General features: G+C 31.1%; 1 protein-coding gene and 1 long non-coding RNA gene across 2 annotated transcripts; both read right to left on the bottom strand.

Moving 5' to 3' along the window:
* Positions 1-6,075: 6,075 nt before the first annotated feature.
* On the bottom strand, positions 6,076-16,576 carry LOC134706772 (WD repeat-containing protein 38-like). The gene is made up of 8 exons (XM_063566037.1): positions 16,166-16,576; positions 12,906-13,026; positions 12,643-12,759; positions 12,200-12,297; positions 10,245-10,325; positions 9,442-9,567; positions 7,313-7,510; positions 6,076-6,676 (listed from the first exon to the last, which is right to left on the bottom strand). Exons 1-8 carry the CDS (start codon positions 16,229-16,231, stop codon positions 6,584-6,586), a joined length of 900 nt encoding a protein of 299 aa, XP_063422107.1. The 5' UTR covers positions 16,232-16,576; the 3' UTR covers positions 6,076-6,583.
* On the bottom strand, positions 10,434-11,566 carry LOC134706773 (uncharacterized). The gene is made up of 2 exons (XR_010105660.1): positions 11,011-11,566; positions 10,434-10,818 (listed from the first exon to the last, which is right to left on the bottom strand). It is a non-coding gene; the product is annotated as an uncharacterized LOC134706773 (long non-coding RNA).
* Positions 16,577-17,515: the final 939 nt, after the last annotated feature.

Genomic DNA, 17,515 nt, shown 5'->3' with positions numbered 1-17,515 from the left:
TTTATTGTGGCCAAGTTAAGTTAAATTTGGCATAGTAGTTTCAGGGGAGAAGAGTTTTGTAAAAGTAACAGTTAACGGACAGTTGAGCTTAACAGGGGCCCCTGCTGACCGTAAGTCGCTCACCTGGTAAATACAAATCATTTTAACATTTAGTGTTTTCCTCCATTGCGATCATTTTTATAATAAAAAAATAAACCAACTTCCAGAGGCAAACACTCAGATTAAGCAGACAATTGGCAATTTCGGCGGCTGGCATATTTGTGGATTTTATTTTGCTTAACACTTCTCGTCTTCTGTTTAGTATATCAATGTCTCCCCATCTTTTATAGTTTCCTAATAAAAAACAACCAAAAACATTAAAATATGTCTTTCAAGTAAAGGGTTAATTGACGATTCGTCTATGTAGACTTTGATATAGACATGATTTTGTTGAAGCGACAATTGAATGATTTGGGATTCTCATTTACAGTTTCCCTATCTGTAAGTCTTAAACTGCGAAAATTTCTAAAATACTAAGCTAAGAGCAACAACTCCAAACCGGATTGTTTAGATTTTTTTCTCTGAAAATTCCGCAGGTGATAAGGATTGACATGCTTATCAGTTCTTTTTTTAAATTGGATTTTTTGAGTTTGTACTTAACATGGCAGTCCGCCAAATACAACAGCTTTCTCTATAATAATTGTCTTTTTGAGTTTTTGAGATAAACTAGTAATCCAAAAACCGTTTGAAATCTACTAAATTGACATTCCAGGGACAATAATGTGTAATCGTTTTTGAGATATAAGCCTATAACTGTACTTTACCTATATATTCAATTGTTAGCAACGAGTACCACGAATTATTGATGCTTTCTACGAATACCTTTTTTTTAGTGGAAAGATACCATAAGGAACATCCTGGTAAAGTTGGCCTTTGATCATATTCGGCCTAGTAGTTTTAGAGGAGAAGATTTTAGCAAAGGTTATGATGACGGACGGTCGATCGAACGGACACTAACGACGAACGCCTAGTGATCAATGTTAAAAGCTCAAATGGCTCCTGAGGCGAGATGAGCTAAAAAGAACAAGGCTTTGCTAACCACTTATATACTCTCCCGATACGGGTAGGTAGAGAACATACCATTGATTAAAACCGGCGGATGTAAACAGATTAGTATACTGGTATGGACGATTTTAAACGAATCTTAAGAGTTTGTCTCTTGCATCTTTATACGAAGTTATAATGGCTGGCTTGCGAAAAATGCTTAAATTACTTAATGAAGGTCGAAGAATGATGTTGTTAATCAATTCAATGCGAGACAACTCCAGCAGGAAATGTGTTGCAGCGACGAGAACGACTCGAAATAATTGTATCTGCCATCTAAACGATACAAACTGGTAAATAATTAATAAATCTTTAAAAAATAAAATTATTCTAAAAGTTAACCAATTAAGTTGGATTTTAAAATGGGTTTTATAGCCTAAATTACTTTGACGTCAACCGGTCCCAGCTTGTATGGCAAAACGTTGATTCAGCACAGTTCAGAAACAAGTCTGATATTAAACGACAATTGGTTTCCATATGAGTACAAACAACCTGTAAGTAAACTTTATTTTCCATCAAACATGACAAGCTTCCATTGCATTTACAAGAATACTTCGTCTAAGATTTCTTTGGATCAGACAGGAATTTTCTTGCTGTTATAATAATATAAGTATCTTTGTATTCTTAGTAAGAAGTTTTGTATTTGCCTTTTACTAGTTCGGCAAGGTTGTGTTACACGTGTCTAGTAATAATATTGATACTATATCTTTTGTTTAATTATAAAATTAAGTGTCCTTGAACATTAATCATTTTTGTCATGAGCCTGCGACTTTAGTTGCAAAAGCGAGACATAACGATCCTGCATTCCGTGATCCAGCATTCCGTCGTCCACAAATATTCTCTTGTTGGTTGAAGTTTTTGAAATCTTAAACTATGCTGAATTGCTACCAAACTTGGACAGAAGGATTAAAAAAAACAAAAAAACAATGTTATTAAGATAGTATCCATAAGCACTGTAAATTTTGTAAAAAAATCCTGTTTGTTGACAGGAAGTGCATGAATGTTCCTAATTGAGGTTCTAACCAAGTGTTATTACTTTGAAGCCCCTCAATCATCCAAGATGGCCACAAGCAAGGGCCTTGTTTAACAAAGGACCATAAGGGATACATACAAATGTCTACTTATAGAGAACCAAAGAATGGAATGAAGCCAAACATATCATAAATGTTTCTTATGACATGCATGTGGTGCTGACCAAGTGTTGTTACTTTGTAGCTGATCCATCATCCAAGATGGCAACCAGAGGGGGACTTGAAGTTTAAAGTAGGAAATACATACGAATGTCTTCCTTTTGAGAAACACTGAATAAAAAAAAACCAAACACAGCATGAATGTTCCTTGTGAGGTGCTAACCAAGTGTTGGTATTTGTTGCTGATCCTGCATCCAAGATGGCTGTCAGCAGGGGACTTTATTTAACATAGGACCATATTGGAAATACACACAAATGTCTTTTTTCAGAGAACCACTGAATGGAATGAAACCAAACATAGCATGGATGTTCATTAAGAAGTGCTGACCAAATGTTGTGACTTTGTAGCCAAGTTATGATCCAAAATGGCTGCCAGCTGGGAACTGATGTTAACATAGGACCCTATGGGAAATACATACAAATGTCTTCTTTTAGAAGAACCACTGCTTGGAATGAATCTTAACATCTCATAAATGTTCCTTATGGGGTGCTGATGAAGTGTTACTACTTTGTTGCTGATTCTCTGTTCAAGATGGCAACCAGGATTTATCATTAAATTATGTGGCCAATATTAAACCAAATTTGGCCTCAATCATTATTTAAGAATCTGTTATCATTTTTATCTATTTTTATATGATTACAAAAACCCAAGTAGAGTCAGGTGAGCGACACAGGCTCTTGAGAGCCTCTTGTTTTCTTACATTTTATTTTTTAAATTTTCACTTGAATTCTATAGGGCTGCTCAATGATTCTTTTTAATGAATATTATTGTACGAAAGGATATAAAAAGATAACTATAGGATTATGAGACTTGTACATAGTTAATCTGCTGAAATGGAATTATTGGTACTTTAAAACTTTTCATAAATATTGTAGAGAAATGAAATCTTGAGAGCAATTACAATACATTTTTTCATGCAGTTCTTTTTTCCATGGTCATTAAATCCTTTTAAAAATAATTGGTCAGCACTGATTTTAAAACTATCTGAGACATAGCTGATCCTAGCCCTGCTGTGGATAGATATTTCATAAATATCTGGGGAAAATTGTACATGTGAGAGTGCTTAAAATGCATTTTTTTCTACAAAGTAGATATTTATAAGGGGCATAACTCTTTAAAAATAGTTGACCAGCTATGATTTTCGAAATAATTAACACTATTGCTGATATAAACCTTTGAAATAAATTTGATACAAATTTGGCAAAAATTGTACCAGTGACAGCTTGCAATGTATAGAGCACTGACAAGACTTTAAGGTGGTACCTAACACTACAGGGAGATAACTCTGTAAAATCAACTAAAAGTTTTAATTACATTGTGTTGTAAAGGGAGTATTAAGCTTCTCAATGATTAAAATTGTTGTTTGTCAAACTGCTATATAACCAGTGTAAATTTTCTGACAAAACGGTTGGTTCAAAATTTGAGAAATTTTTATATACTTGTTAAAGGGTCAAAGTAAATACTTTGTCAAAATTTTATGAAAATTAAACGAGCCAAATTAATTTTAGTGAAAGTGTTGGGTACCACCTTAAGGATAAACAGACTCCTGGTATTTCTGGTGTACACGTGAGAGTGCTTAAAATGCATTTTTTTTTACAAAGTAGATATTTACAAGGGGCATAACTCTTTAAAAAATAGTTGACCAGCTATGATTTTCGAAATAACACTATTACTGATATAAACCTTTGAAATAAATTTGATACAAAGGAGTAGGTCCGGTAAAACCCCTTTTTGGCCCCAAAAAATTTACAGTTTTACAAAATTGTTAAAATGTAAACTTTTAGTTATTTATTGGACAGTTAAATGCTTCTGCTACATAAATATGGGCGTTTTTGGTCAATATAATGCACATATCGGGTTGTAGCACCATTAACTCATGCTAAATTGCTGAAATCTTCAAATTTCTATCATTATAGTTAAATTTTTGACGGTTTCCGTGTAAAACGAAAGTGGCCGCATTCGTGTTCATCCTTAATATTGAAATGTAAGTTGTATTTTATGATAATACATAACATATATAAAGATTGTGGATGAACACGGATGCGGCCACTTTCATTTTTGACAAAAACCATCCGAAAAGTGACGTTTTTTTGCATATTTGAGAGATTTTTCATATTTGAGCTTGAATCGGATCGTTTTTAATAACTAAATTAGTTAAAAACTTTCAGAAAAACTAATTGAATCAAGTGAAAAAGACACTTAAGTGTGTAAAAAGTGGTCAAAACCTTTCGTCAGATGAAACTGAAATTTGAGGCCAAAATGAGTCCTTACCGGACCTTCTCCTTTGGCAAAAATTGTGCAAGTGACAGCTTGCAATGTATAGAGCACTGACAAAACTTTATGGATAAACAGACTCCTGGTATTTCGCTGTCCCCCGAAACCTCCCATCGCATGGGGGATGTTAATGTACAGTTCACCATTTTTCAATATGTTTAATGATGCTGTTAACATATTGCATTCTTCAATGAGGTTTTAATAGGGAAATATACTTAAAGGCTAAATCAAAACCTGTTCAGGTTATTGTTTTGCTCCTTAGCAAATAAGATGGAATCTTGCTCTGAATCTAAAGAAGATTATAGATCTTGTATGACATCTTACTGGCTTCATATAGAAAAGCCACCATTAAATAATAAGAGTAATTTATATTATTCAATATGTAATACAAAAAAAACAGTAAATTGAGTTTGCTTGCTACTAACAAACAATTATTTTCTTCTTTTAAAGATAAAAAAAACTGTCATCAATTTCTTACAACCATAGTCATTTTAATAAAATAAATACATAAACTGAATGCAACATTATAAAAATAAATAATCCAAGACATATATAAATTAAATAAATATAGGCACTTTTATAATTTGACACACTCAGCTCTACAATGAATAATGTTTTCAGCAGAATATTCAATATGAAACAATTGAAAAAGATAAAATGAATATAGTAACCCTTCATTTTTTTGTAAATTGTATAAATTTAAATATTTTGGCACTACAAGTGAAGCAGATTTATTCACTCCTCCTTGTAACATGTAAATTAAAATTATAAATAGAAATAACAACACTTAACAATATAGTATACAATTAACTAATCATATAAATGTAATCTGATAATTTTGTCTCTATCTCCCCATTTTACAAAATCATTTGTTTTCAATAAGTTGTTAAAATAATGTCCATTCAAGGTCTTCAGTTTCATAAAAACAAAAGTTTTTTTTTTTTGTAATGGGTCAAAATTATTTATTTTTTGCTTCCAGAATCATCTAAAATGAATTTTCTCAATGTCTTCCAAAATTGCATTCCTTGTCTTTCTTTTTTATTTTTCAATACCATTATTTAAAGTTTTATAAATAGGCCTTCTTATGAGTTAAAACTGTCAATTTTCATACAAGCTATTGGAAAAATTTGTCCACATCATACAACCTAAAATGTTCTTTAACCAGAAGTATCAATCAATATATTGCATACCAGGACACAAACATGTGTAACCAAATGAAATTATGCTAAAAATAGTGATAAACTTTGGAGAAATTGGACCTAAAACTGACTTAAAAACATAAATTATGCATAATCAAGGGGTCTGTATTTGGTTATGTATATGTGATGTGATAAAAAGATGTAATTCTGTATCAGTAGTAATATCACAACTATTTCAATGTGAAATTTGTAGTTTTTTGACTCGATTTAAAAATCATTTAAAACTTGGGGCTATTTCGAACTCTTCATTTCAAATGGATGTTTTAGGAAATAAAACAAGTTGTCATAATATTTGCAGTATTCTTTCCTTTATCAATTAAAATTTGGTAATTTAATTTGTATGAAAGAATCATGGAATGTAATGATTTCTTTCTAGTAATTATTTTGTTCTGTAAACTCTGCACCCCTATTTGGTCAATTGAATTTTGAGGGGGAAATCTGTGGATTATACACTTCAAAATTTGGTTTAGAAAATAATATCTGCAAATTAGAACCCAATTTCCAAAGCAGTTCACTTACTGTATAATTTATTGTAATTTAAATATACTGTAAACTTGATCTTAAAGGGACATAGTAGTAAATATATAACATATGAAGAATCAGATCTAACCAGATAGTTTTAAGGTTTTCTGCTTTGTTCAACATATTCAAATAATATTCTCACTGAAATAAGAATACAAAAATAAACATAGTTGAGTAATTTTTTGACTGGATGCTTCTTATAACAATACTTCATCTGAACCAATCTAACTATGTATCATTTAAATGCATATGTTGTAGCTAATCATACAGAGGCTACTAATCTTACTAAAATTGTTGTAAGTATAGACTATATATCATTTAAATGCTATCATTGTAGCTAACGATCCAGAAGCTACTAAAGCACCACCAGGTTTGAAAGCACAATGTTGAACAGTATCTGTCTGACCCTAAAAATAAAGAACAAGCATAATAGTAAATATCTGACTGTTGGAAATAAAGAACAAAATTGAGGCAAATGATAAATAATAAATTTTCAACAAATTGTTGAATGTGTGATAATTCCCTAATACACAAATGTATCTGTCTGAAATGTGATGGATACACATTTTGAGTGGAAAGAATATTTTAACAATCTTATTTGTGATATTACATGATCTGTCAAGTATAAAAAAACAAATATCTACAAATACTATATTTTCCTTAAGGCATTAAGGTTTGAACTAAAATTAGTTGCACAACAGCTGCCATGTGTAGAACAGGATCTGCTTACCCTTCTGGAGCACCTGAGTTCACTCCAGTTTTTGATGGTGTTTGTATTGCTTAGTTTTTCTAAGTTGTGTTTTATGTGCTGTTGTTTTTTGGTCTGTTAATCTTTTTCTTTTTTGGCAAAAGTGTTGTGAGTCTGTTTTGATTTATGAGTTTTAATGTCTTTTTGGAATCTTTGGCCCCTCTTTTGTTATAATTCATTGGACACTTCATTTCATGGATTAAGCCATCCATAAAATCCACGAAAATTGGAACCTCATAAATAAATTTTCTTTCACAGTTACAATAATATTAAATTAAAGAATCTTTTTTATTACCTCTAATTCCTTAATACATTCCCCTGTTAGAACATCCCATACTCTGACAGTCTCATCATCACTAGCACTGGCTAAGTATAGTCCATCAGTAGAGAAGGATAAAGCTTGTACCCATCCACCATGCCCCTCACACTGATGAATCTGTTTACCAGTTTTAGGGTTCCACATCCGTACAGTTTTGTCCCAGGAGCCAGATGCCTACAATATTGTAATTCACCATAAGAAAATCTTTGCCTCATTGTTAATTAACTACAATTGATGCATTAGTAATCAATCATATAAACATTTGTTATTGGTAAGTTTTGACAAGGGCTATAACTGGTACAGTTTAATCATATCATTATGACAGGAAAAATGAACACCCAGGTGAATGTCAACATAGTATTGTTCTTCTTACAGTCCTTGTAACTAGACTTTTTACAGTTTTTTTTGTTTTGCTGTGCTGTTTCACCATTGTTCCAGGTTAAATGAAGGTTTCACGTGTTTCATCCCTCCACATTTTCTATGTGTCTGTCATTAGTCAGAAGCCTTTAATTCAGAGATTGTTTCTGGTTACTGTTTGTCACATTATTTTCCTACATTGTTTTGTACATATAAAATAAAGCTGTTTAATAATTGTTTTACATTTTGACATGTCACTGTCTTTTATAGCTTACTATATAGTATCTGATTTGCTCATTGTTGAAGTCCATAGTGACCTATAGTTCCTCTTATCTACTTCAATTTGTCTTTGGTTGACATTTGTTTCATTTACTGTCATACAACATATTATTTTTAAAATTTAGAAATTTAGACAGTATTATCTGTTTTTTTTTTAATAAGACAATGACCCTTTGATGAATTGACCTCCAAATTAATTGGGATCTTGGTCTCATTTTATGTCACCTTATATCAAAGTAAGATTGCGTTTCAATATGTTTAATCCAAGTAAAACCTATTGAAATGCAATCTTACTTTGATATAAGGTGACATAAAATACTTGGATTATGTTTCTTGAAACAATTTTTATACACAAATATGGTTCTTTTTTAGTTAATTTGAACTTGACCTTTGACATGGCGACCTCAAAATCAAAAGGGATCTTCCAATTATTATATTTAAGTAATGACTGTAAATTTTTTTCTGTCTATGAGGAAATAATATAAAAACACTGAATAACGCGCGTAGCAGGTTATTTAACAGTGTACACAACATTTTTTTATGTTATTTTCGAATAGACAGAAAAAATATTACAGTCATTTCTTATAATTTAATTCCAAATTCCATTTTAAACTGTAGAAAACCAAAAAAACGTTGATGACGTCACGGTCACATGACTAAATTATGTCTATGGGCTCATAACAAAATTACATCAGCCAATCAGAATACACGTTACATCAAAAATTAAATTATATGACTATATGCATTCATATTCTGAAGTAAGGGTACAATCAGATATGATATAAAGTATTTGAGTTAGTATCTTGAACTGAATGACTGACAGTTGGAATTTTAAGTAATAAAAACTCTATACTCTGCTTGAAGAATGTTTGACATACTCATGTTAAGAATTTCTGTATGAGGAATAAGAAAAAACTACATAAAAATTTGATGATTTGATTTTGCTGTTCATCAAAACTTAAGTGAAATAATTGGTTCCTTTACTTTTTTTTCAGAGTGGGTGATGCCAGAATCTCCAAAACTAATGTCAATTTTGATTTGTGACACCAAATTTCAAAAAGATAAATGGAATTAAAGAAGATAATGAATAAAACACTTTTCCCATACTATGGCTGCAATAGAAATTTGCAATCAATGAGAGGGGTAAGTCCTGTTAAAATGAAAACCATATTTATTATCTCTCCGAATTCAATAAAAATTCAGGCTATGGACACAATTATTGTTATAATGAATAATTTTATTGTCCCACATGTAATGACTTATGATGACATGGAAATACCGGGCGTCCATCCAACTGTCTGGTCTTGTAAGCTCTTTCAGCAATATCTTGGACAAGTTCTAACATGGTGGATGATCAACTTATTTTAAATGAGCTATGCCCTTTGGAAATACTAAATAACTGCAATGCGGGGGACATGGATGTTTTATTCAACAGGTATATGTCATTAACTGTTATATCATATCCTTACCAGCATGCCATCTTTTGAGAAAGCAACAGCATGTATATTTCCTTTATGTCCTTCCATTGTTACAACAGAATCATCTGGATCATTCAGAGTCCAAACCTTAACCGTAAAATCCCAAGAACCTGTGGCCTAGAAAACAAAAAAAATATGTTTAAACAAATACATACTAGATGTGGTTTTATTTTACGATGAAATGCTCATAGAATTAATTTTCTGTTTTTATTTTATAGGCATGAATACTTTTTAAAGTTAAAAAATCGATTTAAAAATAATCTGCACTGAAGAACATTTATAGAACTATATGATGGATACTTTCACATATTTTTATATGAGATGTTTGTGTTTGATACTTGATGACCTCTGAAAAATTTGTTTTACAACTTGTTTAATCTTGAGGTTTAGACCTTACATTTTGTAAAGATATACATCTATTTGTTTAGAACAACATGTTGACTCTAAGCCATATATATTTTTTTAGTATGTCACCGGTGTGCTTGTTTCATTAGTGTTAACCCAACATTGATTTAAATTGGTAGATCTAAATGTAGGAGCATGGTTAAAATTTAAGAAAATCATGGATTGATAAATTATTCTCATTATTTCCTTTTTTACAAAGTGCAAAATAAAAATTTGTGAAGCATAAGACCTGGATTTAAAATAGATACAGAGAGTATCTGAAACATATGCCCAAAATATTGTATACATGAATAAATTTATTGATTTCTTAATGAAAACTTTTTTTTCTTAAAATCTGATAATACATAGAGATGTGATAGCTAACTTCAAATACATGTAAAATTACTTACCAACCATTTACCATTTAATGAGAATGCTAATGACTGTACTACACTCTTATGTCCTGTCAAAACTCTGATGGGGAATCCTTGCTGAATGAATAATTTTAAAACACATATTTAAGAATTGGATGCTTCTTTTTGTAAATTGATTGGGGTGTAAAAGCGTTGACCGAAGTACATTTTGTTTCAGCGCTTCATTCTAAAAATTTGTAAGGGTTCCGCGGAACCCAGTGTCTCGCCTACTTTTGCTGTAAATCACAGGCTCAACAAAAATTAGGAAAAAAATCAATAAAAATATTCCTCTTGATACTATCTTTTGATTGTAAGAAGCTTCTGTCCAAGTTTGGTAAAAATCTAGGATAGTTAATGAATCTTATAAATGTTTTGAAAACTTTAACTGCAGACTGTATGAAGTATTAACTGGAAGAAAATCTAAGTCCATTTAAAAGTAAAATACAGAAAAAATGGAGTTATCTTTTTACAAAATTTACTTCTGGATACTATCTTATGATCATAAATAAGCTTCTGTCCAAGTTTGGTACAAACCAAGGATAGTTTAAGAAAGTTATTAAAATTCTAAAAACTTTAACCACAGAGTGAATGTAATGTTTCCCCACAGAAAAACTAAGTCCATTTAAAAGTAAATAAAGAAAAAATGGATTTTTTTTTTTACAAAATTTACTTCTGGATGCTATCTTATGATCATAAACAAGCTTCTGTCCAAGTTTTGTACAAACCAAGGATAGTTTAAGAAAGTTATTAAAATTCTAAAAACTTTAACCACAGAGTGAATGTAATGTTTCCCCGCAGAAAAAAACTAAGTCCATTTATAAGTAAAATACGGAAAAAATGGAATTTTATTTTTACAAAATTTACTTTGGATACTATCTTATGATCATAAACAAGCTTCTGTCCAAGTTTGGTAGAAATCCAGTATAGTTTAGGAAAGTTATTAAAATTTCAAAAACTTTAACCACAGAGTGAATATTTGTGGACGCCGCCCACGACGACGACGGAAAGTAGGATCGCTTAGTCTCGCTTTTTCGACTAAAGTCGAAGGCTCGACAAAAATTAGCGCACGGTCAACGCTTTTACAACCCTATGAAGTTACAAAAAGAAGCATTCAATACTTATAATTACATTTTTAGCTATGATCATGCAAACACGAATTTTATATATATTTTTTTATTTAATTCACCTGAGTGTGCACTTTATTGTGGTACCATGTGTTAACATGAATGAAAAGTTTTATTGAGTGATGCAATTGCTTAAGGAACAACACATAATGTGCAGTTAGCCAATTAAAATAAAATATTTTAATGAAACATACATCTAATGTAATTATATATTTATATATCTAAATACCTTTGTCTTTGAGATATATACTAAAGAGGCCCCTGTTACATGTGCATTATTTATTTTTTTTAATAATATTTCTCCATACATGAGTTATTAGGTATATTGTCAGTGTACTTGCAACTTAATATTAAACCAACAATAAGATTAAGAACTCATTGGGATAATGTGAAAATATAACACAGAATCTTTCTTTGTTATGTGGCTTAGTCTTGAAATATAATATGAAAGGAGTAAAGCCTTGTTTAAAGCTTGATAGTGATAAATGGACCAAAATGGCAAGTTTTAATACTTCGGCTTGATAGTATGATAGCTGGCTGAATTTTTTCAGTATGGTCTTTGCTTATTGTTGAAGACTGTACAGTGACCTATAGCTGTTAAATACTGTTTCATTTGTTCTCTTGTGAAAAGTTGTCTCATTGCCAATCATACCACATCTTTTTGTATGTTTATTTGGAGACTGATTTACTATTAAATGTACAATATATTTTTTTTTTACCTGAGTTTTACCTCAATTTCCCTATTCATGCATTAGATGCAAAACACATTTCAATTTAACATATTAACTACAGTAATATTGAAAATCTACTTGAATTAGGAAAACTAACCTCAACATTCCAAATTATAGCCGTCCTGTCCCAGGAGCCTGAGGCTAATTGTTTAGAGTCTGGAGAGTAAACAACTACCTCCACACTCTTCATGTGACCTAAAATATTTATAATTAAATTATTGTTCATTTAAAAAAAAAGAAATATATATTTTTTCTTTTTGTTTTTTTTTAATACATTGTAGATTGTTTTTCAGAGATATGTACAAAAACTAGAATAATAATGTCATGGAAATATTATGATGGCCTGGAAAAGATATAAGCATCATTTTTTTTAAATTGAACTTACACTCTGTTATGTAAATTCAGCTTTCTATGATAAGCAGTAGTAAAATTTAAACTTAAACAAATGTCTTGTATATTATAAATTCTGTCTGACAAATGATAAGCATTTTAAGTAAAAACATTAAAAAGTACTAAAAATGTAGAGTAATTACAACACACCTTCTAAGATATGAAGATTTTCCCCGTCTGAAGTTCTCCAGACACGAATTGTTTTATCATAAGATCCGCTAGCAAATGTTTTACAGTTAGGACCTATAGCAACACTTTTTATAGCACCTGAAAAAGAAGAAAATATTCAATTTGTCTTCAAAATATTATTGCAATCACCTCTTTAAAATCAAACAACAAGGTAACACTTATTACAAATTATAACTTAAAAAAGTAAATTGTACACAATGAGAAAACTATCTCTCTATATATACCAATATGTCCTTTAAGCTTGCACACCATTGAACCATTTGTGGCATCAAACACACGAACTCTTTCATCATCAGAACCTGTTACCATTATTTGGAAATCTGGTGAGAACGCAACACAGTTGACCTATAAAAATAAATCAATCAAGAATAAATAACATCTAATTTTTCATTTTAATTGCATGAAATATTTCATAAACATGTTCATGTACTTGTAAATGCATCATCACATCATAATGCTATATATAAAAAATATGATACAACTGACAATTCCTTGTTTTAAAGTTGTTATAAGTGAAGGAATGATTCAGACTTGCTGGCAGATTGTTAATTTAATAAGAAATATAAATGGCAACAGACCTGCCAACTTTTGAAAATCTCCATGGGGGATTTAGCAAGCGACTACACTTTTAAGGGTTACAATTTTAGCGAGGTTTCTATGTGCATTGTTTTTTAGTCCTAAAATAGTCTCAGTTCTCTTCTTTTTTCTTTTAGTATACTAATGATGAGCTTGTAGGCCTTGTTTTTTTTTATTTGCATGAATTTAGTACTATTAAATTTTAAAATTTACAAAATAACTTAAGAATAGAGAAAAATGGCATTTAAAATAAAGGATTCAAAGTAGAGACCTCCCTTTTCCCCCTCCAAAGACCTTCTTATCTATGAACAAAAGACCTAAACCTAAATGTCCTAAAGTTAGAAGGATGAATACAGATTTTGATTTAATCTTATCAGTATTAATGAGAAAATGGCTAAAATTTGAGTAATCTTTCTTTGTATTCAGAGGTGCTCTTACCGGCGGAGGCTTATACATTAACACAGTAGAAATGAATACAAAATGGCATCTATTTTAAAATTTAACAGACACTCCACGTCTGGTTTCAAAAATTTTAACGGATTTTAAGATAAACGATGTCTTCTTGAGAGTTCATTACAGTTCTCATCTTCAGTTAATTATGATTTTGTTGTGGAACTACATGTACGGCAAATGTTGCAAATTGTGCATGTATGATAAATTGATTAAAGTTGAAAGGCTGTCTGACCAAAATTCTTTGTGTTAAACTGTTAACAAATTAATTTTGAGAACTGTAACTGTCACGACCCATTAGGTTATTTTATTACATACAACCACTAATTATGACACCTGTTGTGACTGTTGATTAGCGTAGGTGTATGATTAAATAGTGTCCCTCATGAAATGATGTCCCATGGACAGATATTCATGAATATGACCTGTGAAATTTTGTCCAGAACAGAATTTTATTATGAATTATTGTGCCACTACTGTGTAAATTAAAGTGTCCCTTGAAAAGATATTCTATTTTGACCTTTGTTGGATATTTTTCATAGTGAAATTATGTCCAAATTGCATAAAAGTCTTGTCTAATACCCTGTTTTAATGATTTCTCCTAGGTATAAATAACAAGTTTTAATTAATTCTCCTAGGTTTTTTGTCAACATGTATATAAAACATTTCATTGTTTTTAATTTCCAATTGCTTGGCCTTCTTTCTAAATGATATAATTGATATTCTTTCATTATTTTTAAACACTGGAGGGTATTGACAGTCACACAAAAAGCCTGTACCTAGTAAGGAATATGACAGTTGTTGTCCATTCATTTGATGTGTTTTGTCATTGGATTTTGACATGTGCTTAGGGACTTTCCAATTGAATATTCCTCAGAGTTAAGTATTTTTGTGATTTAACTTTTTTTTCATATAGCTGTTTATATTCACCACTGCCTATTTTTGTTTACATCTGTGTTGTCTTGATTTAAATTTTAATCATCATTTAACTGATTGATAAAAACATTTCAATGATTGCTAAATTATTTCCCTTCTTTAGGGACAGAAAAAAATAGCTACACTTTGAAAAATTGTCCCTTGTGATATATTTTTATAAAACATCCATGAAATTATGACCAAGTACTAGCGACAATTTTTCACAACAGGAAACACTATTTTATGGTTTACAAGTGTAATATTCTGTTTCATGAACGAAATTTCACAGATAAACTGAAATATTTCACAAATGAACTGTGAAATATAGTTCAAGAAGACACAATTCCATGAGACACTTTTTTGGCTTACATAGGGTTGTTTACTTGTCATAATATGTCCAAGGTAAAATTACAGATTCTTAAAAATTGATAAGAAAAACTTATCAATCAGTAAACAATATTTTTTAGGGATATACATTTGTATTTTGTGAAAATCAGGATTTTGACTAGTTTTCGATCCCGATATCGGGATTAGGGTTGAGGGACAAAAATCGGGATGATACCGCGAAAATCAGGATAGTTGGCAGGTCTGTTGCAATACAATGCAATGTATACTTTGGTTTATTAGTAATATTTTTCATATTTGAATTAATATTATTAAGCACCTTAGTTTTTGGTGGGTGAGTGTTTCTCAGTCTTTAATTTTCTATTTGTATGTTGTGTTTTGTGTACTATTGTTTGTCCTTTTCTGTCTAAGCCATTTTGTTGTCAGTTTATTTTTGACTTGTGAATTTAAACAGCCCTCTTGTATATATATGTTTAATACTGCTCGTGTAATTAAGCTTTCAAGATGATATGGACATATTTCCAAGATGTCTATGGGACTTGTACATTTACTTTTTATCATAGACAGTCAACTAATAGACCACTTTCGAGTTCATCCATCACCGAAAAAAGATCGTCAATTGTACGCGCCTTTATGACGTCATTTACCAGATAAAGGGGTTGCCTGTATCCCTGCACTATTTACGTTCATCAAACATCTTAGTGATCGTCATTGTGCAGGATTAACTAGAAATAATGGTTGTTCTATAGGTACTTAATGACAATTCCCTAATGACAGCAATGCTGATTGTCAATTTTAAGAATTCAATTTGCCGAATAATTTATACAATATAGAATTATAGTTTTCCAACCACTCGCTCAACATTGGAACGGAAGTGCCAACGCCCCCAAACGCACAAATGACGTTCACTAAAACTAGAGGTTTTGACGGAAATGCATCGATATGGAAAGTTGTCTATTAGTGGCAAACATTTACAAAAACACCTTAAGATAAAACTATTACCAAATAAACAAACATTCTTTAAAAAAATTCTATGTCTTTTAAGACTAAAATTAAGGCCTTGTTGATCAAAATCCAACCATAATGGCCCTCAAAATAATTTTTGGAAAAAATGTGTTTTTGTATGAATATTTAGCGAAAAATCTCAAGTGACGAATACTTATGGCCACACTCTGTACTTGACTTTGTCAATTGTTACCTCATCCTTGTGTCCAGTGAATTTCTTTAGATCCAATTTGTTGTAATCTCTTGGACCTCTAAACATTTTTACTGCCGATGTTTGAAAAAAAGATTCAGCAGGCTCTGTATTACCCCATTTAAAACAAATTAATGATTATCCACAACTAATTATAAGTCTTCTGTCTTACTTATGGCATATTTCATCTACTACAACGTATTTCAAAATCAGGTTTACTCGGAATTTTCGAGTGTCTTGTCAACAAATACGTAGATTATTGTGTACTTTGTGTTCATCCATATATTAAATGATTTATGACCAAACAATAGCTTCATATAAAAGGATTTAAATTAAGATTTCCTGATAACATCAGGTAAGGTTGTTTACACTAGAAACGGAAACGTGGTTTGGAATCTCGTTGTAAACGAGATCGGAAACATGAATCCATGACAATTCGCCAGACAATCAAATCGCCCTACACCAACTCGCCCACGCTTGTGTACCTTCTCGTCCCACTCTTGGGAACCAACTCGCCCCACTTATGAAAATGGTAAAATCTCGTTTAATAGAATAGAATAGAATAGAATATTTTTATTTCCCAAATTACAGGGCCCATAAAGGGTAAAAAAATCAGATACAATTGATTTACATAATTGTTAACAACAACAATAAATTATTAAATAGAGGAATATAAGCATTGGTCAGAATCAAGCTAAAAAACACATATATATTGTGAACAAAAGAATAATAAAATTACATTATACATGTATATGTATTTATTTTTCAAATTATTTACTTGACTTAGTGTCAGCTGTGTTCATACAGGTTATACAGTTTTGACAACTCGCCAAACTTAGGAAAAAGGTTATTTCACGTTCCTGACCATCAGCCCCAATAGTCATTCGTCTCAACCCGGTCGATTCCGTACCCTCATGTAACGACGAAGGAGAGAAGCGGGTTCAAACGAGGATTGCCGAATGCCCTAATAGTATGGAAAGGAAAGAATTAATTTAAGATACCAGACTTCCCGGTGTCCTACACGCTCCCTTAGGCGGTGTTGGGTGGGGATTGTTCTGGTGGTGGGATAATATTGTAAAGGACACATCTCTATCAATCCTTAGCGAGTGTATAAGGATCCGCTGTACCCTTGCAGTCAATCAAGGGGTGCGTCTAAATTGGCGGAATCTCGAGTATATACAATACCGCTGAATATAGGTCTTCCTCGTTAAAAAAAATCTGCAATTTTCTAAAGAAATTTGTTTTCTATTCTGTAACTTATGAAATAAAGGATAATTTATGATTTAAATGATTACTTATGAAGCTAAAGAAATACTTTTTTTCTTCTTTTTTTATTATAATACCATGCAAGCG

Source organism: Mytilus trossulus, chromosome 2 (assembly GCF_036588685.1).
Source record: "Mytilus trossulus isolate FHL-02 chromosome 2, PNRI_Mtr1.1.1.hap1, whole genome shotgun sequence".
NCBI lineage: Eukaryota > Metazoa > Mollusca > Bivalvia > Mytilida > Mytilidae > Mytilus > Mytilus trossulus.
The sequence above is the reverse complement of the archived record's forward strand: the minus strand, read 5'-3'. Positions and strand labels throughout refer to the sequence as shown.

Coding starts and splice junctions, on each gene's coding strand:
- LOC134706772 (XM_063566037.1), bottom strand. CDS start 16,231: ATGTTTAGAGGTCCAAGAGATTACAACAAATTGGATCTAAAGAAATTC. Junction 12,760..12,905: donor CAAGCTTAAAGGACATATTG/GTATATATAGAG, acceptor CTTCTTTTTCAG/GTGCTATAAAAAGTGTTGCT. Junction 6,677..7,312: donor AATGTATTAAGGAATTAGAG/GTAATAAAAAAG, acceptor CTTTATTTTTAG/GGTCAGACAGATACTGTTCA.